Source organism: Lagopus leucura, unplaced genomic scaffold (assembly GCF_019238085.1).
Source record: "Lagopus leucura isolate 7727_CA_CO unplaced genomic scaffold, USGS_WTPT01 Super-Scaffold_100004, whole genome shotgun sequence".
Lineage (NCBI taxonomy): Eukaryota > Metazoa > Chordata > Aves > Galliformes > Phasianidae > Lagopus > Lagopus leucura.
This window is the reverse complement of record NW_024962264.1, coordinates 40,372,256-40,397,382: the sequence shown is the minus strand read 5'-3', so window position 1 is coordinate 40,397,382 and position 25,127 is coordinate 40,372,256. Positions and strand designations below refer to the sequence as shown.

Sequence of the window (25,127 nt, the reverse complement as noted above, 5' to 3'; positions counted from 1 at the left end):
TATATATATATATATATATATATATATATATATATATATATATATATATATAAAAACATATTATATATATATATATATAAAAACAAGGGTGATTCCATGAGATTAATGTGCTTGGACAGCATGGATACAGCTCCTACCTCTGTGACAGTCTGTGTTGCATGCAGTACGCAAGCCAAGGCCAGTAGAAGGACTTAGACACATACCTCTTACTGGAGTTAAGTGGCTGCTAGGCACTTGAGTTTTATTGCAGATTTGTCCCTTAATCTTTTATTTTCTCTTTTTCTTTTTTGAGGTTGGTATTTCTTTCCCATGCTGCAGCTTTTCGTTTCTAGTTTGTTGAAGCTCTTCGTTAAGGGCTGTTTTTCACCAGTATGTGGAGTGAGCAGCAGTATCCTAGTCAAAATGGGCAGCAAGATATGATAATCTATAGAAGTAGTGAAAATCACCACACCCAGCCACAGAAGAGTGTTAAGATACAAGCTTTCTGTTCTGTGCTAGAGACGTATTTTTTCACTGACAGAGAGTGGATGGGAAACTAGATTAAGATGCTTTTCGCAGAAAGTGAAGGGCTCCTAACTCAAACTTATGGTAGCTTCTGGTGGTCTTACATATCTTAAGTCCCCCAGCATCAAACAGTAAATGATCTGTAGAGAACAAACTGGGAATGATTTTGAACTCGTATTATTCAAACTCAAAGGCAAATAATTTCAGGCCTTTGGATTTTGTTGCTCAGTACTGTGAATAAGCGATTCATGATACCTTCAGGAAGAAAAAGGCTCAGCATTCAGATGTGCTGCCTAGGAATGAGAAGAAAAAAGAAACAAAACAAATCTGGACAAAATACGTGTAAAATCATACCAGATTTTTCAAATATTAACTAAACAGTGTGTGAAGAAAAGCACAGTACTTTGCTTGCACCTCTTGGTGAAACTTGTCAAATATTTCTGTAACTAATAATGAGGGACACAGATATGATTTGTGAGAAACTGCTAACATAAGTTGTTGTACTCTTCAATATTTAATTTTGGTAGTTGGGCAGACAAGCCACAGTTTGACCTCTGTTAAAATTATTGTTTGTAAGAATGGTTTTTGTTTTTCTTCTGACTGGGAATATTTACTATAAGATACTGTAACAGGTATGTTCATCTGACTTCTTGTGCAAGGCACATTAACAACTTACGTTTATCTTCAGACAATGTTTTATTTTTTAAAAACAAAGGTTTCGGAGACACAACTGGAAACTGAACTTTCATTTCATGACAAAATGTACCCCTTTTGCCTCCTTTTGGCTTTATGAAAAAGGCTTACTGAGCATTATGCATTTCCAAATCCTGTTTCACAAGCTGAAAGCTATGTATTATGTAGTTATTTAGCCGCAGACAGCGCTTCAAGACTCATATTAAGCATTGGTTAACGTATACGCAAAACTGCTTAGCAAAAGTAGGTGGCAGTACTAAAATGCATGTGCTATGCTTGTATGTCCTTTGCAGTTGTATAGCATCATTTGGAATGATATAATTTTGTTGGTAAGAGTTGATAAGAAGAATAAAATGTGTTGAATGTTGCCATGTGATGGTAGGGCGGTAAAGCACTTCAAATCACTGAAACAATGGTAGAACAAAGATGAGCTAAGAGCTCTCTAAGCAGCAAGAATAACTACCTACAAAGTTATAGATATTTCAGTTAATTTCCTTTCCTCTAGAAAATATTCAGAAATATCTTTCTCCTGAAGTTTCAGATCCCAAACTCAGTAAGACCATTTGAGGATGTATTAGGAGGTGTGAAGAACAGGAATGGTATCAGTCATAAGCATGTTTCTGAGTGGTCTAACACCTGATGCATCTCAGGACGGATCATGCTACAAAGATTAAAATATTCCTTAATGGTGGTTTTAAAGTACTAGATCTAACTGTAAGGATAATCAACACCTTTGATATGGAATTTTCAGCATAAGTTTTCACTACAAAATCTACTCAAGAATCTTGAATATGTGTTGAACCACAGCAGTGAAGGTTGTTTTTGGTGTAATTGGCTAAATCAAAGAGTCAAAATGTATGCTTACATGGAGCATATGTTAAGTAGCTGTCCCTGCTTATTTTTTTTCTTAAAGACAGGAGGCTTGAATACTTTATTTGCTAGCATGCGGGACTGGTTTAGCTGAAGTGAAGCTCCTTGGTGCTTTGATATAACAATTTATGAAAACTGTTTTGTGAGCAGAAATTGAACCATTTCATTTATGGGGGAAAAAAAAGTTCGTAAAGTATAGTGTGCTTTCTATGAAGTAGAAAGTAACACCAGCAGTATATATATTAAATATATATATATATGGAGTAAAGCTGTGTACTCTGTTTTAATTCTTATGATAATTCTCAGAGAGGGTGAAAAAGGCATGATGAATAAGAAGTAACAGAACAGCAGTTGCTGAAACCAAAGCACACTTTCCAAGTTTATTGCATAGACTTGGATTTGTTCCAGAATTTATTTGTAAACATTGATGAAACTTCACAAACTCCTAAACAGAAGTTTTCTTGTACCTGTTTTTAGGAACAAAAATGTTGTAGTCCAGTTTTCAGCATTTATTACAAAATGCATGCTTTGCCGTGCTGAAGTGACAAACATACCCTAACAATCTTATAAATTAACTGATATAATTTTTGTATTACTTAATTTGTGCATCTGATTATGATAATTATTTTAAGTTTAAGGTAGTCAAGGTAGTCCTACAACTTGACAAACAACACACACTTTCTCTTGCCAGGAAGTATCTTCCCAGTTCATAGATCAGAAAACCTTTGATCATATGTCCTGCTGAAGGTACAAGGTAACTACTTCAATAATTTAGCAAACTGCTGTTTGAACAGAGCAAGGAGTTCCAATGCAGAAAGCTCTTTTGTGACGTCGTCTTGGCATACTGTTAGTCTCACTAATGTGCATAAATTGGCGCTAGTTTGGGGCATTATGGAAGAAAAAGAAATGAGATGTTGATATTTAAATGTATCTCCATACAAAAATACTATGATGCAGTAGCACAAGATGTTTTCATTTCCCCATGACTTCATGACTAGACCATATCACTAGTGTTCTAGTGTCTTCCCTTTGGTTGGGTTGTGAAGGTTCTATTGGGAGTCGTATCCTAAAATTGTTTTTGATGTTTGTTTGCTAAACAACAAACACTGAATATGTAGAGGTTCTCAATCTTAACTGTATGTGTTTGCTAGCATACAGTATTTCCAATCTGGAAACGTACAAAGGGTTAGTTCATTTCCTCTTGAGAAGACTGCTGTTTTGTATTCAAGCTGTTATATGAACCAGCTATGTGCCTCACAGGACATTGTGTGGTTTCACCACCAAAAGTTCAGTTCTTTTTCCAAAGCTCAAGTAGGTAGATGTGTCTGTTCTGAAATGTGAAGAGGTAGATATTTTGATGAAGGGTAATGGTGGTAGCAGAAGAGATAAACATGTCAAGACCTCTCTCCTACTGCTTCATTGCTGCTGCTTTCTAGGTTTGTTGGGCATATACACATCTTACTTTTGTCAGGGAAGGGACAGTATAGAGCTGGATAACTGATTATTTTTGACAAGACAGAATAAAATAAAAAATTGGGATTCAGTAACTGAGTCTGGGGCAGTAGCTTTAGCAGGATGAAGACTAAGTCTCAGTTCCTGGGATCATAGAGATATGTCAAACAGAGAAGTTCTGTCTTCAAGCTGACTGGGAATGGAAAATCTCTTAACTAAGTGCTGAAATTTTTTTGAAAACAAGTAACCAGAAACTGCAGCTGTTTTGTTGACTGCACAAATGAGCTGGTACAGCCTGTGCCATTATGTGGTTCCTGGTATCTAGCAGTTGATCTGATTGTTTCTGGTTTCAAGGAGCTGTTCTGCAGTTCAGGACAATGTTCTTTGCAATGACTATATGTAAAAGAGGGAGAGTAATAAAGCTGTATTGTGTTTGTGAAGAAGTCCGTTGTGACCTTGTGTAAAATTATAGAATGGCTTGGGTTGGAAGGGCACTTGAAGATCTAGTTCCAACCCACCTGCTGTGGATAGCATAAATCAGGCTGCCCAGGACACATTCAGCCTGGCCTTTAGTGACGCCAGGGTTGGGGCATCCACACATTCTTTGGACAACTTGTTCCAGTGTTTCACCACTCTCTGAGTAAAAAATATCCTCCTAATATGTAATCTAAATCATTCCTCTTCTAGTATAAAACCATTCCTGCTTCTTTTATCTCAATCAGACCATGTAAAGAGTCAGTCTACCTCCTGCTTGAAAGCTTTCTTTAAGTACTGGAAGGATGCAGTGAGGTCTTCCCAGAGCCTTTTTTCCTTCAAACTAAATGAGCCCAGCTCCCTTAAGTTTTCCTAATAAGAGAACTGCTCCAGTTTTCTGATCATCCTCTTAGCCCTCTTTTGAACCTATTCTAACCTGCTCCATGTCTTTCTTGTGTTGGAAGCCTGAGGCCTGGACACAGTACTTCAGATGGGACCTCACAAGGGCAGAATAGAGGGTGTCAATCACCTCCCTCACCCTGCTGACCACCCTTCTTTTGGTGCAGCCCAGGATACTGTTGGTCTTCCAGACTGTAAGTGCACCCTGCTGGCTTACGTCAAGCTTCTTGTCCAAAAGAGCTCCCAAGTCCTTCTCTGCAGGGCTGCTCTCATTGCGTTTTTCTTTCAGTCTCTATACAAATCTGGAATTGTCCTGTTCCAAGCACAGCATCTTACACTTGACCTTGTTGAATCTCATTAGGTTCCTGTGGGCCCATTCATCAGGTCAGTCCAAGTCCTTTTGGATAGCATCCTTGTCTTCTGTTGTATCAACTGTACCATTCAGCTTAGTGTCATCAGCCCCTCAGGGTTATTACTCATGACTGGCCTCCACCTGGACATAGAGCCACAATCCTGTGGCTGAGACCATCTGGCCACTTGTTCATCCACTGAATAATATAACGTTCTCTAACCTTCCAATCCATGTCTCTCCAACTTAGAGATGAGGATGTGGTGCAAGACTATGTCAAAGGCCTTGTGAAAGACCCAGGCAGACAACACCAGTTGCCCTTCCTTGTCCACAGATGCTGTCACACTACTGTAAAAGGCCACCAGAGTGGTTGAATACTCTCTGCCTTTGGTGAAGCAGTGCTGGCTGTCTCAGATCATCTCTTCATCTTGTGTGTGCCTTAACATAGTCTCCAGTGTAGTATAAGATTGTGATATAAAATCAGGAATACAACTTGATTCTCCAGTGTTGGAAGACAGTGATGAGATGCAAAGTATCTGGATTTCTGAAGAGAGCATATTATAAAGAACTGCTGAATGCTTACTTAAGCTAGCAAAGCTGTACACCAGAGTAAGCATTTCTACTTTAAAAATCTAGAAGCAAAATGCCAGGTTCATTTACACGACAGGAATGTTTTTTAAACCAAGGCATCTACAAAATGCATCTGGAAGTTTTGTTTATGCAAGCTGTAAGATATTTCCCAATGATGATGAGTCACAATCATGTCACTAGTGAGGCAGTCATAGCTTGCAGTCCACACGTACACATCGTGGCATACCTTTATTGGTTACTGAAACTAGGAGGACAGGTGGGGGCATCTGAAAAGCCACAAACTGAGTCTGCTTATGTTGTCAATTTGATTCCAGCACCCATGCTATTATAGCTGGAGGAATGAAACAACAGGAGAGGAAGTAGTGTGAAGCAGAGGAGACAGTAGAAACCCTGTTTGGTTCAGCTAAAGCTGTGGAAAAGGTATTAGAGGAAGAGAGGTAGTGGTCTTACAGAAAGGATTCTGTGGAGTAAGCCCAGAGCACTGCCAAATTTCTTGAGGAAATCTTCACAACAAACCCCAAATTCCTGTTTCAACAAAGGTTGAAATCACCTTCCTCTCCCTCTGAGTTGCTGTGTTTGTACAGAGAAAAGGCCGTAATAGGGACAGCCAAGTTTTCAGTTGTCCAAACAAGTCAAAGAGTTTCAAATGGTCCTTTTAACAGCATGTTTCTTATAAAACATTCAGCACAGTCTGATTATATCACTAAAAACAAATATGCAGTCAGTCATAAGGCCAGAGGATTAGTTACAGTGCTGGTGTATCAAGAACAACAATATCAGAGCTGAGGGAACTTGGATAGTCTAGCACTTGGATAGGTGGTAATTAATGTCTTCTTAATAAGCATTTGTTGAAAGGCTGACAGACTGGGTGTTCCCCGTAAGTAACTGAAAGTCATTGCTTGTGTGACAGAAACTCAGATCTGAATTCATGGCTGATTTATTTCGTTACGCCTTTAGTTCCTCAAAAAATGTAGTTGCCCCACACCTCTCTAGCGCTCTTATCCGTGTGCATACTTAACTGTGTCTAGCACAAGTGTACAATGGTAATGCAAAGGCCTTTTCTGCCTCTATTCAAGGTGTTTTGGAAAATCAGATTTTCTCTGTACACACATTGGTCTGAATATATATATGCTGCCCATGTGCTTTTGAGAGCCTTCTTAAAATTAGCTCTGAAAATAAAACCAGTGCTCCCCTTTGAAGGTATTCATATCCTGGTTTCTAACTTTACAGCATGGTTACTCACTAATTAGGGATAGTTTTCTGTGGATTAGTAACTGTGCAGTGTCTAACCACAGTATAAATGAGATGTATTAGCTCTTGCTCCAACAAGGGTAGAATAACTGTTGTTGTTTGTGTGTTCAGATTAAAATCAAAATGGAAAAAAAAAAAAGCACCCTAGCATTTGGTATCTATACTATTAAAAGAAATTACGTGTTACAAATCTGTCTGCATTTACTGTGATTTCTTTTACAGTTCTGCCCCATTTTGCAGTTCTATGGTTCTAAAGTAACTTTAATCTGCCATATGGAGTCTCAGGTCATTGCAGGGTGCGTGTCCCATTTATGCTATCATAGACCTTGCCACAGTTTCTTGGTTGTGCAAAGTACATGTACAATTCTAGAATATAAGTATCTGTTATCTATGTATCTTATAAAGGCAAAAATCCTTCTGCTTTGAATCTTGGAATTTTCACATAGCTGCAAATAGTTCAGTGTGGTTGTGACCTAAGAAGCATACATTGTAGTTGCTGACATCAGTGTGCCAGTTCCTTAAAATGCCTGTTTTCAACAACTGTGCTCTGTCCAAAGAGACAAAATATCAATTCCAGGTGGGATGACAGCATCAGGATTGTTATGGTTAATTTTGAGAAACACTATCTATATGATTTGGTGGTCTACATGCAGAGGTCTCCTGATAATGTAACTCTTGTTTAGTGTATGTTGAATGAGCAGGGATTAGCATCTGTCCAGGGGAAACTGATATATTAAAAGTAGATAAAGTTGGCTGAGAAGGCATGAAATAACTTCTCATGATGTTACTGCTCATCTCTTCCTGATGATGATAACCATCCTTTGCACATTGCTATCTATATGTCATTAAGACAATTAGTTTAGTAAGTTGTAGTACAAAGGGATTTATAAATGGATAACTACCCTTTCTTGCTTAAGTTTAGCCCAAAGTCAACAGCTGAGGGCTGTTCTTATGCAAGTGTTCTGAAAGCGTGTGAACAGAGAGAGCAGGGGAGAAAGAGGAAGAATTTGCCTTGCTGCTTTATGTACTGCTTAGATGTGGGATCCTCAACATTAAAATACAAGTTAGAAAAAAACTTGGTTTTGTGATGGATTCTCTTTAGCTTTAATAGCAACTTCAAAGGGATCTTATCTGTTAGTGTAGGATCTGTAAGATTGCAGTTGTTAAACAACAGAAGAAAAAGCCCTTGCTGGACTTCATTTAGGGGAAAAACTATAGATCTCTTGTCTCAAGTCAGATTTGGAGCTGCAAGTAATCTGCACAGCATGATTTGGGTAGTTCATGTAATTTAATCTGTCATGAGCTGGAAGATAATGAAGGGACATCTTCTGAGTTTTCTGGTAAATATTTGGCTATTCTTAATTTCAAATGGATTTTTTAATGTCGATGATGTTCTAGCTTCTGTAACAGAGCCTGCAACTACTGGCAGACAGTGTAGTTTAGAGCAGCCTGTGGCAGTCTCAAGACTTTGAAAACACCAAAGGGGTTTAACACCTTTGCATCATCCAGATCCTTCCATGCTTTCTGACTTGCAGCCAAGTTTTCATCTCCCTGCAACTGTCTGCTTGCTGGGAATGCTGCCGAATGCCAGCCCCTGCCAACCCATGCTGTTGGTCACTGGGATTCAAGGATGGGGACAGGCCAAGAGGACAGCTGTGAATCTCCTCTTGGTAGAAGCTGTGCCATGTATCTCCTGATGATGCTGTGGGTTTGCTATAACTAGACTAAAAGTCAACGCCCTAACAAAATAAATAAGTAACTTAGAGATTAAGGGAAAAATGAAATATTTGATTTCATACAGTTTGCTAGGGAAGAAGTGACAATGCTATTTAAAGTAACACCACATTGATTTGTCTCAGGGTGATTCCAGTTCCCTGCTCAGCAGCACGCTTGTTTACTAGATCTTCCATTGATTTAAGTTCCTGACCTTCCTCTCTGTCTTCCTTCTAACAGGTAACTATGACTGCAGTGCGTCTGGTAGCCATGCCTATCTGCTGTCTCTGCACATCTTTTAGAAATGGTGAAACTGATTTAGGTTCTCGTTTTCCAGTCCTTTCCCTATAAGAGCTACAAATCCTGTTTTTGATAGGAGAGAAGGAGTTTTTCTTTGTTTTTAGTGAGGTGAAAGCTTAGTTCGCTTAGTGTTATTAACTTCTACAAAAATATTGTGAGAAGAATACTGATTATTGTAAGCAAACACAGGGATATAGCTTGTTAAAGGCAATTGATCTGGTTATATTGTAGTTGTTCCCAGGCCTGGTCATACACTAATGTGCTCTGCGATTAGGCTGCTATATTAGTTTCCAGATACCTTGTTGCTGTACATATCTTTTGTGATTTAAAACATAAATACTCTTTCCCACTCCATTTTAAAGAAGAATTGGCAGAGAGAGCTGTGCCTTTTCATTACTATATTCCTCACATGGCATAATAATGCAAGCTAGGTCTTACAAAAATGTTGTTATCCATATCTTTAAAACTTCATGCTTCATTGCTGTATAATTCCTCTCTAATGGCGGCCATGGATACAATGACATGTATTTGTGTTAAAAGCAACTAAAACCAGCAAGAACTGGATTTATTGCTTCTGTTTTGAAGTACGATCCAGGCTCAGATACTGCACTAAAAAGCTGTCGAAATCCAGAAAAGCAGTAATGGAGTCTGTGGCTTTGCAGTGCTGATCAGGAATAAGGATTTTCTACCAAAGTTTGTTTCCAGCCATCCCTTTCATTCAACTTCCATTTGGCTGCTTTGCTTCAGTTGTTTAACTTTGTTGATCTGACAATCAGTAACGTTCATCTGCTATGATAGTTTATTTCTAAAGAAGGAGCAATTAGAATTGTTCACTGTTATCCATTTGGAAGGGTTTCAGACAAATGTAGTTAGTGACATCAAATGAAAATAATGTAAAATCTGCATTTTAAATCAGGAATTTGAAATGGCTTTAAAATCAGAGCAATTGCTCATTTTTAAGAACTAACGTAAGTGTTAATGACAGCTTCCCGATGGAAACTTATTTTGGATAAATTATTTGGAAGCATTTCAGTTGTTTAACAATCTTTCTTGAGTGTTAGCAGTTGTTCGCAAGCATGGAAATAACTCCACAATTAGTTAATATTACAGTTATTCTATTCCTTGAATCTGGTAGCAGAAGATTAAGACTTAACATTAAAATCAAAACCCGTGTGTTTCTGATTTATGTAAAAAGATTATATGTTTGCCAAGTGCTTCATAATCAAGAGTTAAGCAACTCCTTTTATTTCATTAAAAAGGCCAAAAGGAAAATTGTGGGTATGTGCAAGTGAATACAAGAACCTTTGCCTGGCAACGTTAGTAAACTTTGCAAATCAGTTGTGTTAGAGCAGGTGTTAGTCATAGCAATTTTGCATCATAAGAATAACATCTCTTCCCTGTGTTTCTAATAGCTATCAAAATGTCTCAGAATAGGCATTTTTGTTTTGTTTTGCTTTTGTCTTTGTTGTATTTTTTTTTTTAATAATATAAATAATGACATAACTTTCAGCTTTCAATTCACTCACCAGAAAATACTCCATAACAAAAAATATGGAGAGGAAGCTAGATGCAAGGGACCCAGGAAATATTGCCCTTGAATGGCCTCCTTAGTGTCCTCTCTCTTGTCAAAAGGCGGTGGCATAAGGCACTAAGAATAACTTATTTCTCCAGCTGCATCTTCCTCCGCCCCTCGTACTCTCAGGACAAGGAGGTTTTGTTTGAATTTTAAACACTCTCATGTTATTAACAAGTCAAGTGAAAACTTTCCTCTTTCTGTTCTTCATTATAAGCAGAAAAGAAAATAACATGCCTGAGAAAATGAATGTATTGAGATGCAAGTATCTAAGTACAGAGTCACAATGTTTATGTAGTTGATGCTGTGATGGAATCTCTTCTCCATAAGCAAAGGTAAGTATTCTCACCATTAGATGATCTGCATTTCGTTTGTTATTTATTACATTATTTATTTATTACATTATTACACTATTTATTATTGTTATAACACCTAGCTAGATATAAGTGAATCCATTTTGAATTTGTGTTGTACATTTGTCACTCATCTTGAACTGCGCCATTATTTTCCATTTTCCATTTTTCATTATTTCATTTTTTATTTTTTCATTGCAACAAATATTTTCAACACTTCAGTGAAGAAAAAATATGATGATAAAATGCCAGTAAAGTATTCTTGCAGAATGAAGCATGTATGACATTGCTTGGTAATATAAGGGTTTAGAAAATTCCTAAAATATCACAAAATTGGTAATTTCACAATGCAAAACCTGTGTATTTCATTGGTTTTTTAATAATATAATGTGAGATACTTCAATAATGTTGTTCAAAGTCTAAGTTTAGAACTTGAAAGTGCTACAAGATATGCCAGTACAAGGAAATTTATCTGCTCTTAATGCTCTCTCTACATCTTAACAAAATACACTGTGTTAGCCCAGCTGTAATGGGCACCATAGGAAAAAAAAACCTGGCTGTTTGTGCTCTCTTAAACACTTCTGTTTCTGAGAGCCCCTGATGTTACTGGTTTGTGTGAGATTATTTTAGATTTGTCAAACAGCATCTGGGTGGCTGTGCTGGAACTTGGTATCATATTTCTTATTGTGCTCTGGTAGAGATGATAAAAGCACAAAAACATCAGGATGTAGGGCCACAGCAGAGATCCATTTTTTAATTCTTCTTGCAGTGCAGAAATTCCTCTTCCCTGTGCCTTCCCACTCCCAAACAGAAATAATTATCTCACGCTTTCCAAATCCTTCCCTTCCTATTTCTTCCATGCTGTGAAATCCAAAGATCATGTTCTAATGCTCTGCGTTAGCTGGTCTTTGGAAGAAAACTTGTCTGGCCTCTCTGCAGTTGCTGCTTGACCTGATAACAGCTATTACAGTTGTGTGTCAGTTTTGCTATACATCAAATTGTATGCCTACTGTTTATCTCACAGTTGTCAGTGATGAACGCAACCCTACAAATGATGTCATTTAAGAGTCTAGATCAGTTAGGGAGCATCATCTCTTACCTGTGTTTAGTGATTGTTGCTAGAAATAGGAGGTGCTTGTGCTTCTCCCACATTACTGTTGATTCTATTGTCAGCCAATGTTTAACCTGGTTTCTTACCTCCACACAACAAAGCTACAGCATGTCCTTAAGTAATAGGTCTTTTTACATCCTGAAGTGAATTATTTTAAAAATGCAATCTTAGTATGGTGCTTAATATAGCTCTCAAATTTGGTCTCATCTTTTATGCTTCTCTCATTTAGAAATTTAATCCTATAGACTTCAGTGCCTTCTTGAACAGTGATTACACAAAGCTTTTCTGTAGGGGCTGGTGTGAAGTATGAGTTAACATAGGATTCTGTGCACTTGTTTATATTTAAATCATTGTTCTTAACTATTTCTGAGCAGCGCTTTCCCAATCTTTAAAAATAAATGCAGTATTGCCTTTACTAACAGTTTTTTTTTGGGCAGATCTTCACATTCAACTCTATTGTCCTGAGATCCACAGATGGAGGTCATTTTTGAGGTGCTTTCTGCTGCTAAACTATTACTTCAATTGCACTTTTGTGACGTCTGAAACTGTGCTAACCTACAGGGATTAGATGGTGAATCTTTCTTTCCTAAAGAACCATAAGCAACAGCCAGCAACTATGTTAGGAATTTCAACAACTCTGTCAAGCAGTAAACTGCGAGTTATTTACTTATGAAGCTTTCTCACTGCTTATGCTATGCTCTTCTATTGCATGGTGGTTTACACTCACCCTCCAAAGTGAATCATTGCTAGGACAGTTGCCTAAGACCATTTTTTTTAACTTGCTTTCTTACACTTAGTGGTATTTGCTCAGAAAGTTTTTCAGTTCTTCCTGCATGTGTGCTAAAAAAATATCTTTACCACCCTTTAAGTCTTAAGATCAGTTCATGCCTGTATGGTTTGACAGCTGCACAGGTGGATTTAGAGAGTTCATTTCCTTATCTATAGCAATCATCTGCTTCTGAAGCTTAAGGCCTAGAAACATTTTGTATCCACTGGTGTACCTCACAAGCTCATAAACACAGGGAATAAAGTGACCTGAACTCTTATATTTCCTTACTCCTTGCTGAACATGCTTGAGAGGAAACCTTTTATATGCTATGAAGCAAATAGGCTGTGGAGTTTTCTTAATTCTCCACATACAAATTACGTTTCTAATTCATCCTCTGTCTGCTTTGCCAGAGAGTCTCTTCTGTTTTCTACCATAAGAGCATAAATGGACCCAAAGGATAAACATAGTGTTTGATCTTCTGAAACCTTTGAAATTGTTAATTGACTTAAATTGTTGTGTTAGTTAACTGTTAACTGTTAAATCCTCCACAGGATTTTAGGTTTAGGATAAGGAACCAATGTGAGAATTGAATTGTAAAATCGTCAATTATCACATACTTCTTCAGCCATCTTTGCTACCAGTAGTATTGCTATTGATATAGTTCTTTGATTTCTTTTGTGATTTTTTTTTTTTTTTTTTTTTTTCATCTGACCTTAAGTTGTAAATACCTAAGTCTTTTTTCTTCTAAATCTTTAACTTGCTCAGGAAATGTGCTCCTACTAGATGTTTGCATAGTGTTATCCTGTAGCTCTTTCAATACTCTGTTCCATGACTGATTGTGAGTATACCTTAAAGGGTTGTGGTGGGTTTTTTGTTTGATTGTAATGCCTTTTTTTAAGGATTGAGACACTCAATTCCATGTTTGAGATGTGATAAACAAAACCAGTGGTTCCATGCAGACACGTATGCTACAACATCCAACTCTAACACTAAATAAAACTTATAAAAACGAGTGTGCCATGACAAAGTTACATTAGAAATTCTAACATAAACAGTATGCTGTTTATGCCACTGTACACGTGCACAACTTCCCTCTGGTGATAGAATGCTAAGCGAATATATAAATTTTCTTTCCTCTCATACTTTGCTCAACTGAGGGAAATGACTTGCAAAATAAAGGACTGGGGGAAAGGTGAACACTAAAACACTCTTTAATTAGAAAAGGAAAGGAAAAACTAGTGTATTAAGATAGCCAAACAACTACTTGTAACTGGAAGTTTAGTTGCCTTCCTGAGAAACCCTAACAAAGGGTGTTGTTTGCTTTGCTGTTGTTTTTTTCCCTCAATGAATTCTCATGGAGTCTAGAACAAGCTGGTACAGAATTAAAATCTATTTATTGATTTTTGTGTGTGACTGTGAATGAGGTATTTGTTCTGCACTTCTGCTCAAATTGCTGAAGGAAGACCCAGCATCAGCATTATCTTTTGACAGTGCTCACTCCTCTCCAGTGATTTCTAGCACATGTTCACCAGCTCAGTTAAATCCCTGAAGTCAGATGCATTCATGCCCTAAGTGAAAGTGAACAGAATGTTGGAAACAGTAAGAGCTCTCTGTTTCACTGAGCTGTGTTTATTTGCTTTGTGGATGACTAGTATTCTAAAACAATGGAAGTACACAAGGTTTTCCTATAAATTATCTAATTGTAGAATATTCTAAATACCTCTCTTGTGTTTATGCACACTTGTATTTAATTGGATATAAATGGAAATGTATTCCACAGTTGTGTGGACTAAATCCATAGTAATTCATACACATGGTGCTTCAGGTTTCCATAATCTAAAGATTAAAAGAAACTGCCTCAGTTTGGCCTTGGTGTATTAGAGGCTTCACCTTGGCACATACTTGGTGAGCTTGCCTACAGGCAAACTTCTACCTAACTTTCAGACTTATATTTAAGGAGTAGTTCGATAGCTACTGAATTTGTAAGTTACAGGTCTATACTTACTAAAAAGTGGAGATGGCACTCCATGTCACAACAAAAAAATTTGGGTTGACACTAGAAGTATTACATGTTATTTTATTGCTATACCTCAATTCCATAAAACAGTCATGACCTTATGCTAGTAATCTCTGATTTGTCTGTGAGGCATGGGAAGTTACATATAGTTGCTGTGATTATTGGAGTCTTCTTGGCCATGCTGAATATGAACAAATAGAACTGCTGAGAGATCACATAAAGAAAAATATTTTGGGGGAACAAAATGTGTTGGAGGTGTCAGTCTAATATTTTTAAGTATCTATCTAGATACTTTGAAATATCTATGGCCATATATTATCTCATTTGAGAAAGTGCAGTTACAGGATATCATTTTTAGTCCTACTTAAGTAGCTAATCCAACAAAGAGAGAAAAGGGGTGCAAACAGTAATGCAAGGAATGAGTGTGTCAGTCTTACCTGCCAAACTATGGGATTATGACTGCTATTTTCAAGTAGATTATTTCAATTGGTTTGAATGAATATAGGCACAGAAGATTCTTCTCACTTTGAGAAAAGAAAGTAAGAAGATCACAAATCACACTAGCTTTGATGTGAAGCTACAGCTTTACTGAATTTCTGAAAACAAAGCCAATTCAAAGAGGATTTGGCCCTTCAGGAGATCAGGGAAGCTGACTGACATCTTGAGCACTGCCAGTCACCATCTGCTGCACTGACACCTGGTGCTGGTTTACATTTGGTAGTAACGTTACACAGGTGTGAACAGAGTGGGAAGCAAAACAATGGTGAATCAGGACCATGGAGTACTGTTGGGAAATATTTGTTCTACACTGTACAAAAAAAATTGTTCTAGCTGTTTGAGAGAGTTTGGCTCTGTGACAATTTGGCTAGGCCTTATCAGGCTCGAGATGAGCAAAGATCAGACTTCCTGATTGATTCTGTACGTCACAGGACTACATAAAAAGTCTGAAGTAATCCTTCAAATGCTATATAAACAATTGGGAAAGTACATGACCTCAGGTCTTGTAAGATGGCACTTAGGGCCAGGGTTCAGTAGGCATGGTGGTGATAGGTTGATGGTTGGACTTGGTGACCTTAGAGGTCTTTTCCAGCCTTAATGATTCAATGATTCTTGCAATCTTTTTCAGTAATGACCAGTTTAGGAATCCTTTTTTTCTTTTCAAGTAAAGCAGTATGAATGCATCATTCCTTGAGGAAAAGTGTTGGCTGTCTCTCAAAAATAGAGTAGGATTTTCATTCTGTAGAGGATCAGCAACAGAGAATAATTCTGAATGGAATTATCCCTTGAACTTTTCAGCATTATGCAAATATGAGTAAGAATGAATGCAAATCTGAATTTGCTTAATTACACTAATTTAAATAATCCTTTATATTTCTGATTTAAAAGGAAGTCCTTGAAAATTAAATCAATTTTGAAATTAACCCTTTGGCCCTGCACTACAGGGCACTGACAAATCAGGCACCAGCACCCTGTTTTGATGTAGCTGCTTTAGCCAATGTGCTCGTTTCCAGTTTATCTACTGTTCATAGGGAACACTTCGATATAGAGGCTTTCAAATTTCAGAATGTCCTCAATAATTAACTATGATTAGGGCTGTGTTTAGAAATAGACACACTCAAGATTATGGTTTAGAAGGACCCACTTCACGTAATGAAAGAAGAATCAGAGTCATAGAATCACAAGGTTGGAAAGGGCCTACTAGATCATCTACTCCAGCTGTCCTCCCATTACCATTGCTACCACAAGCTCCTAAACCATGTCGCAGCTCCTCATCCAGACCCCTCTTGAACACTGCCAGGGATGGCGACCCCACCACCTCCCTGGGCAGGCCATTCTACAGCGCCTGACCGCACTCTGAGAAAAAATTTTTTCCTAATATCTAATCTGAATCTGGCACAACTTGTGGCAGTTTCCTCGGGTCCTGTTTGTTGCCTGTGAGAAGAGGGCCAAACCCCTCCTCATCACAACCTCCCTTCAGGAAGTTGTAGAGTATAATAAAGTCTCCTCTGAGCCTCCTCTTCTCTGGATTGAACAATCCCAGCTCCCTCAGCCGCTCCTCATAAGACTTGTGCTCCAGACCCCTCACCAGTTTTGTTGCCCTTCTCTGGACACGTTCCAGGGCCTCAATGTCTTTCTTGTAGTGAGGGGTCCAAAACTGAACACAATACTCAAGGTGCGGCCTCACCAGTGCTGAGTACAGGGGGATGATCACCTCCCTGCTCCTGCTGGCCACACTATGTTGTGATTCCCTTCATAGCAGAAGAAAACTTGTGTTGATTTTTCTTGAAGTTATCAAAAATGCACATACATGTAAGCAGAGCCATGGATAGGGTGGAGTATCTCCAGCCACTCCTGTTGGTTCAACTCAGGCACGTGGGCACTGTAATTTGGAACAATGGGCAGCTGGGCTGGAGTAGAGGCTGTGTAAACATCCACCTGCCAACCCCCAGGGAGGCATGAAAGTGCCTCATCTGCTCAGGCTCTAATTCAGAAAGAATTTAAGTTTTCCAATAGCAGAATTTCTGTGGTTGTTGCACTCTGGATCTTTCTGGTAGTTGGTTATACTTCTTATTTATTTTTTCCTCAGTTGATTGTTTGTGCGTTGTGATATGAAATTTGTTTGTGAATCATTCATCCAAATTAGCGTAAGTGCTGGTGAAATATCTTAACCATGCTTGCATCACAGTGCTGGTTCCCTGCTGGTTCTCTGCCTGCTTGGTGCACTGTGTGAATACTGGGCTTGGAAAATTTGGAATCAGGGATAGTGTCAGCACATCCAGTTCAGCATGTCTCTACAGAGGTCCTAATGAGAATCTGCTTTAAAAAGGTAACTTTAAAACATATCCCTGCAGTGAGCAGTGTCAATTCAAAGAGAGCACGTGAAATTCTGTAGCAGGGAGTTACAGAGCAACCTCCACGATTTGTCCAGCTGCAGCTGCTCGGCCGCTATCCTGCCGCACGAGGACTCGTATCTTGGGTGACGGACTCGGGAATATCCCTGCTTCCCTCGTTTGTTCGCTCGGAAGGCCTCGTGGAAGCGCGGATGGAGCTCCGCTATAGAGGCGCGCTGCGCTGACGGAGCCGAGCCGCCGGGCGCCGCCGTGCCGCGTTCCAAGGTCCGGGTGCCTCGGCCGCCGGGACAGCGCGGTCGGGACCGTGCGGCGGGGCCAGACGTGGAGCTGGACCTTGGCCTGCGGGCTCCTCGCGGCTGTCCGCGGGACCCCGGCGGCAGTGACGGGCCCGCTCTCTGCCGGCAGGTGCGCGCTGGGGAGCGCCTGGCTAGCCTAGAGACTGCACGTAGGGCGCTTCGGCGAGGCCGCTCTGCCCCGGAGCTCGTGCCCGACGGCTCCGCGCCGCAGCCGGCGGTGTCGCGGAGAAGCGCCGCGCCGGGGCCGCCCCGTTTCCCCACTACGCCCCACGGGGAGGGGCCGCCGCCTCCCACGCCCCGCCGGGCCGCCGAAGGGCCGCGCTCCGGCCACACTCGCCGTGGCGCGGAGATGCTCACGGGGGCAGCGGTGCGGGGCAGCCCGGCGGCGACCTTCGCCGAGGACGTGCTGCGCGTCTTCGGGAGCAACCGGAGCCTGTCGGCCGGGCAGCTCTCGGCGTTACTGAGCCGGCTGGGAGCCGCGCCCGCGCTGAGCGCCGTGCTGCCGCTGCCCCACCTGCACCACAACCAGGTACGGGTACCGCCGCGAGGGCTGGGCTGCAGCGCGGCCAGGGTTCCGGCTCGGAGCCTTCGTGGTTCCTCGTGGGGAGGAAGGAAGGGAGGGGAGGAGGGAGCAAAGGTCCGCGGCGGGACAGCCGCTGCCGTCCGTCGGGGGCTGCTGCGCGCTGCCCTCGAGGTCGGCTCCACCTGGCGTTTGGCGTGGGCAAACGGCCCGTGAGAATCTGCTAGAGTATTCCTCCGGGTCTTATGTAAGCACAACTTCGGGACGTGTTAATGTGAAGCTGTAGTGTGAAAGGAAAGACTTGGTCGCCACTTGCGTGAAGAAACTTTCAGAAACTTCCACATCTTTTGTCTAAAGGGAGTGCAGAGCGTGCGTTCATCAGTTCATCTACTGAAATCACTGTAAAACCGTGTTTAATGTATTGACAGAATATTGCTGGAATACTGATCCCTTTTCATGAAATTATTCATTCTGTGTAGTGCCTCCATACAAAATTCAGGCAGTGTTGTTACTTTTAATTTCTTATCTGTGTACTGTCTGAGAATACCCGAGTTTCCCTGAAGGGGAATCCTTAGGCTGCTGGAGATGTCCTTACGAAAGGAAAGCAGGGGTGACTGTTTGCTCTGGTTTGTTTTAACCCAGCAAGAAGCAGAGGAGGTACTTTTCTGAGGACCGTGAGACTCTTTTTTGTGCTTGGAGCAGAAGCTCCTTTGCTTGCTCAGCAATGGAGACAAACCTTGGATAAACTCAATTTGTTTTAGAAGCAGTGTGATTCTGATGTCTTTTCTTTGACCAGGGATTTAATTTGAAGTTAATGCCACTGAAATCAACATAGTATTCAGTATAAGTGTGGTAGTATTTCTCAGAGTCACTGCTTCTATTTCAAATTTAATAAATAAACACTGTTCCAACACGGTGTATTAAAAAAATGTGTATAATCATTTCCTGCCACACACGCTAAATATGAGTTTGCAGTGTTAAATACAGTCGTGAAAAGGATCTTTCTTTAGAAGGGCTTAAAAATGAGTAGATTCCTTAGTGGTTCCTTCAGGTTTTCCCTCTGCAAAAGCACGTAGCCCTCGTACACAGACTACAGAGAGAAAAAAATACTTATTACTGCCAACACTATTCCTCATAAATCATTTGAAGCTTAACTGAAACAATCGTTTTCTTTTAAACAGACCTGTTTTAATTGTGTCCTTTTTGAAAAATATCTAGGGCGCCGTACTGAAATCTGTCCTTTTTTGCTAAGTTACTTGTATTCCTTCTTAAAATTGACGTTTCAGCCATTTAAGCAAGTGCATTTAGCGTCTTGGTTCTTGATCCTTCAGGGGTGTAAAGTACATCAGTGGCTTTGTTCAGTGCTGTTATTTCAGTTATTTCAGTAACTCGTGTGACCATTTTTGACACTGTGACTCAAACTTCGTGATTTCAAGCTTATTATTTTGAGTACCCACTGATTTTGGAAAAACAAAAAAAAAAACAAAAAAAAAAAACCAAAAAAAAACACCAAAACCAGAAAGTGGCCTAATCGAGGTTTGTGTGTTGTAAGGCACCAGAGGCCCAAAGTCTACTGAATTTCAATGGAGAAAAATAAGTACTTCTGGAGAGTGAATCGTGTATTTTTCAGGCAGGCTGGGTCATCTACTGAGGTTGGATAGATATCTGACTGTAGGAGGAAACGAGGATTATCTTAGACTTTCAGTTCCTAACTTCAGTGTCCAGAGTTAGTGGGATGACTCCAGATCCTTTCTTTCAGTGAAGATAACACACCCCTGTGCTATCAATAGCCCCTCATCCAAACCTGAGGTCATTTATAGTGGAGAGCAGATCAGTAAGGGACAGTGACAGAACCCTTCAAAAACTGACAGGAAGGAACAGCCTCTGTTAGTATTGTCCTTTTATTCCAGGTTGATTTGAGAAGACAAGAGGAAAAAATGTTTTAATTTGTTAATGATGGGGTTTCGAACATAAACTTATGTAAAACTTTGTAGGCATGTATAGTAATTTACATTGTATGATGTCCAATATGACACTTTTTTTGTGTAATTGCGTCATGCCAGACTACCCTCCTCCCCTTCCCACCCCCCCCTCCTTTTTTTTTTTTTTGAGTAATATTTTGGAAGTTTTGATTGAGCTGCCTTTTGCTCATTTATTTTCTTTCATTGTGAATTTTTATAATTCTCTTTATTTTGTGTCTGCAGTTTTTTTGCTGTTCACTTTTTTTCCATTATCATCATTCCTTAATGTGCAAGCTAAGACTTTCTTCAAGAGAAATAATGGTAACTGAGGAAACTCAAATGCTGCTCTCTGCTGTTTTTTCATACTTCACGGTGGAATTCCAACACTTTTTAGTCCTACAAATAGCTATAAAATTAGTGATGATTGCAATATAATAGATGATGGCGTGTTTACTCACTATGTCCTTTACGTTGTTAGGAAGAGATGTAAAGACAAAGCTATACTTTATCTTCTGTCATTGATTTCATTGTCATGTAAAAGGCATACAGTTATATTCAGAAGTTTTAGTCAAAAAATATGCAGAAAGTGGGTGGATTATGGAAGGAAAAAAAACCTCCTGACATTGTCTTTATTCTATTCTTTGGGGTAGTCAGTAGGTGCTAAAATCATAGTTGGATTGTTCTAAAATTGTATTTGTGCAGCTTTTATGTTGCACCTGAATATTGTCTTAATGCAATTTATTTTATCTTTAAAACAAAACTTTAGACAAAATAAAGTATAAATCATTACTGACATTAGTGTTCTGATATTGTGTATTTTTTGCCTGAAAATGAATCAGAACAGTAAGTTTGATGTTTTGGATAAAGTAGAACAAGGCTGGTATCTGCTATTATTTCATTTATTTTGCTAGTGTTTGCTAGTTTGCTAGTACTTCTTGAGAGAAGAATGAATGTCCTGACTGTGCGTGTGGCTTATGGTCTTGATTCATCACCACGATCTGATGTTGCCTGGCCAGTGAGAAGATAAATAGGCTTTTTTGTTCTACTCTATACATGTCTTACTAGAACATTTCCAGTGAATTTCAGCGTTCATGGACATTTTTCAGCTCCCCACATAAACAGCTACCTTGAATGTGTGTATGAAATCCCCAAAGCACACAAATGTATTCAGGCAGCTTCATATGGTTGGACTTTCTTACTGAGAGCTGCTTAGTGAATCTCCTATGTATGGGAACTGCTGAGTCACGGCCTGAACCTCTGATTGATCACCTGAGGTGAGCCATGAGTCAGCCAGAGGAGCACAGGTGAGGGCAATTCACCTGTGCTACCGGAAGGGGTGGAGCCAGGCTCCACCCCTCCTGGACCTATTTAAGAGCTGGCTACCAGAGGGGAAGGATCTCTTCTGGAGATCCTCCTCTTTGATATCTTCTAGTGAGCTCAACCCAAGGGTAAGCTCTTCTACTTATTCTCTTTTGTGATCCTTGTTTGCCTTACTCTTTTGATTATATTGCAATTATAACATCTTGGTTATACAGCTTTGCCTTACTCTTTTGATTATATTGCAATTATAACATCTTGGTTATACACTCCTAGTATCCAGTTCTAACCTGTGATGCGTGACAAAAAAATCTTGCCTAGTATTTAACCTGTTAACATCTAGAAACTGCAATGACTGGTTGCTGTTGGATATCTCAGTGCTTCACATGTGGAATGCTACAGATAAAGGTAAAGCAAAGATAAGAACACATCAGAAAATCAGAAAGGGGAACGAAATGTTTACAAGATGGTTGGCATTATAGTATTCTTCTATTCATTCTCCTGTTAAAAGGCACTTTGCATTATTTTTGTCTGAGCAATTATCTCATTCTTTCCTGTAAATAATGTGGTGATCTGGTGTCTGCTTTTTATTATAGATATGTGCTATGCTGGTGTGAAAAGACTGTAGGAAATTGAACATCACTTTATTTCATTTACAGTCTTAAAAGAAAATCCTGTATTGGTCAGTTCAGAGACATGATCAGTTATGCTGTATCCTCTTTGAAGCTGTGAGTTAAAGACTAGGTAACAGTCACATTACAGCCAGTCGTCTCACTTTTAGCACCATGACAAGGCTTACTGAATAGCCAGGGACAGGCATGATGGTAGACTTACTGAGCCAGGACGTCATCCTCAGTCCTCTATTCCATGAGGATAAATCATATTTCTGCTGAGATTACCTGTCAGTCTTACAAAATAAATAGCTTGAGTTTTTACAGTAATGTGATTGTCTTAATGTATTTATCCTCCAAAGATAAATACAGTTTTGCAGTGTGCAAACACAAGTTGCTCCAATTCAAGACTTCCAAGTGATTGAATCTTTTAATTAGTCTCTTAATTGTGTCTGTGAACTCACACAAGCTTGCGTTTCAGCCCTTGGATGAATGTAGGAGTTGCTGAGAAGATGAGGTGACTCATAACAATGAATCATTTGCAGGAGTTGTTATCATCTGGGTTTGTCCCTGATCAAAATAATAATAGTAATTAAATAAAATGCTGTTTCTTGCCCTTGCATAAAAGCGCTCTTGTCCAATGAAATTTCTCATTTCTTTGTAAGCCACAAGTTTACTAATTCATGCTTGTCAAATTGATATTTTTTTGCTCCAACAAAAATATTTGTTTGTTTTCCTTTGTAAACTAATATTAACATACTAGTATTTAAAATTACTAGTCATCCATTCTATATTTCTAGGAAAGAGATATTTAACTATTTTTGAGGTAGCTACATCGTGAACCTCAGTGCACACTGGCTTGTTTTTCTAACAGCCATTCACTGCAGCCTTCCACAAATGGCTCTTCAACTAGCTGATAATACTAGAAGCACAGTATAGTAACTATTCCTATAGACCTCAACTATCCTCTCTTTGTATTGCACTGGGAATATTAGTCATATATTCCGCATTATTTCATAATGCAGATTTAAGGGTAAAATGATTAAATGCAGTATAGAAAGCCTCAGAAGTTCAGCTACTGAGCTGTAAAAAAAAACTTGTCTTCAATGATGATTTCTCTGTGCAGCAGTTCCTCTGAGACTAAATGGGTGAAACAAACAAACAAACAAACAAAATAATTAGACGGGGTCATTCAAAAGAAGGGCAGAAACATTCTGGATATAATTTGGCTGAAGTCACTTGAATTGGCCCGAAGATTCTCCTCTCAGCTAAACAAGAAATAATCACATGAAAATGATATGTGCATACCTTTCACCTTTTGGACAATGTTAGGAAAACATTTTTTAATGGAAATGGAGGCAGCTCTGTTGAAATAAATGAGTTGTAGTTACTTTGGCTCGTCTCCAGAATAAATTTGCTTTATGAATAACCCTGAATTACTGGAGAAGTGCAGGGGAGTCTGTATAGAGTAGGGAGTGACCACTGGTAATTTGTTAAGGCTTCCGATACTCTCTACACTTGCAGTGACGCTGAGATACACTACGGAGCATGCTGTGTGCTGAATTGATGTCTCATATTGAAAGAAAGCACTTTTTGTCTTGAGACTCATCCTTAATATGTGTATATTGTACATTAGCATGTTAAATTACTTTAGTTTGGAGCCAAAAAAATAAAGCTGTGTGTTTATTGATCATTGCCAGAGAATGTGAATATGAATAAGTGGAAATCATTAGATGAAAGTCTTTAGTGGTATGGAACATTTAATGTAAAAGTGCTCTTTTTTTTCCCCATAAATATGTGTTTTAAGTATTTTATTGTTATTTAAGTATTTTATCTTTTTGGTTGAAAATAACCAAGAGAAGGACCAGGCCTAGTTTAGCACAACTATGCACATTTATCTTTGACCGTTAGGTACTGTGGTGTCCTGAGCTGAAGGCAAAGTGAAGATCCAAAGTAGGAGTGGATTTCACTGGAGTATGGGATGGTTTTACAAAATAGTGGTTGTTGTTAATAATTGTTGCCTATAAAATTAATGAAAAGTCTTTCATGCTGCTAACGTTTGGACTGTTCTAGAACGGTTAATTTGAGGAAATAATATGAGACATTTCTGTGAAGTAGAAGCAGTCATTTATATGAGTAAGCAGTCACTGAATTACCAATCCTTTTCTGATGCTATTCCATCGCTAAGATTTTTCTGTGTCTGGTCTGTTCTTAAATCTAATTATTTTGTAATTACATGGGATTTAAATTATGTTGAGGCTATACTAACAAATATATTGTAACGTTTGTCTGCCCTGATTCACGGCACGTAATATTTGCAAACATAAATGTAAAACTTGTTTCACTTATTTTAAGTTATCTTAAAATACCTAAATTTCCTTCTGCTTCACATTAAGCAGTTGCCATGTTTTCATGAGCAATGTGCAAAGAGTGTGTACACTACTTTGAAAATGTGTTGGAGTGTTTTTACATCATAATTCTTGGGTTTCTCTGTGGATGGCTTTCTTTATTTGTATTATTTATATTGCCAAAAATCCTTTTTGTTGCAGTGCCTGACTGGAGAGGAAATTTTTTCTTTGCATGGAATACCAAACAACAGTCACATATCAAATTCAGACTTCTCTACAGTATGTCCTGCTGTTTTGCAACAGTTAATTTTTCACCCGTGTGATCATCAGGAAAATTCTGTGGATGCATCTAGACCACATTCTTTACAAGGTTAGTTATTTCATTGATACTCTGATTAGATTGCATGGAACCTAAGGCATGGTGAAAAAAAACCAAAAACATGATAGAGAAGAACCAGTTAGTTGACAAAATCTCTCATTCCATTGGTAAGGATCAAATGTGTGATATCCAAATTCATTGTTCTTGGGGACTAGATGTAAAAGATGAGATGTCGAATGAGCATGTGCCAAATGAGAGTATTTATTAGCAGAGGTACTGCAACGTTTTTCATAACTTTCAAAATACCAGCATTAGTAACATTTCAATTGGTATAAATAATTATAAATAATATAATGTTTTTTAGGAATTACCGATCATTCCTAAAACTTACCTGTTTCTGTGAATAATAAGAACTACATTTGATTAATCACTAGCATTGTGGCATTGATTTATCATGATTGTTTTAGATTATTTATATCTTATG

The 25,127-nt window shown here is 39.0% G+C and overlaps 1 protein-coding gene across 2 annotated transcripts in view; it reads left to right on the top strand.

Annotated features, from left to right (window-relative positions):
- The window catches only part of SLC39A8 (solute carrier family 39 member 8), a 52,025-nt gene that overhangs the window by 13,046 nt on the left and 13,852 nt on the right, over positions 1 to 25,127 (top strand). The window contains exons 1-2 of one of the 2 annotated variants that reach the window (XM_042870959.1): positions 17,904 to 18,096; positions 24,526 to 24,694. In XM_042870959.1, the coding sequence (XP_042726893.1) occupies positions 17,917 to 18,096; positions 24,526 to 24,694 (349 nt within the window). In that variant the 5' untranslated portion in view covers positions 17,904 to 17,916. Of the gene's footprint in view, positions 1 to 17,903; positions 18,097 to 24,525; positions 24,695 to 25,127 lie in introns of those variants that run through there. The other variant, XM_042870960.1, reaches the window with a different exon arrangement.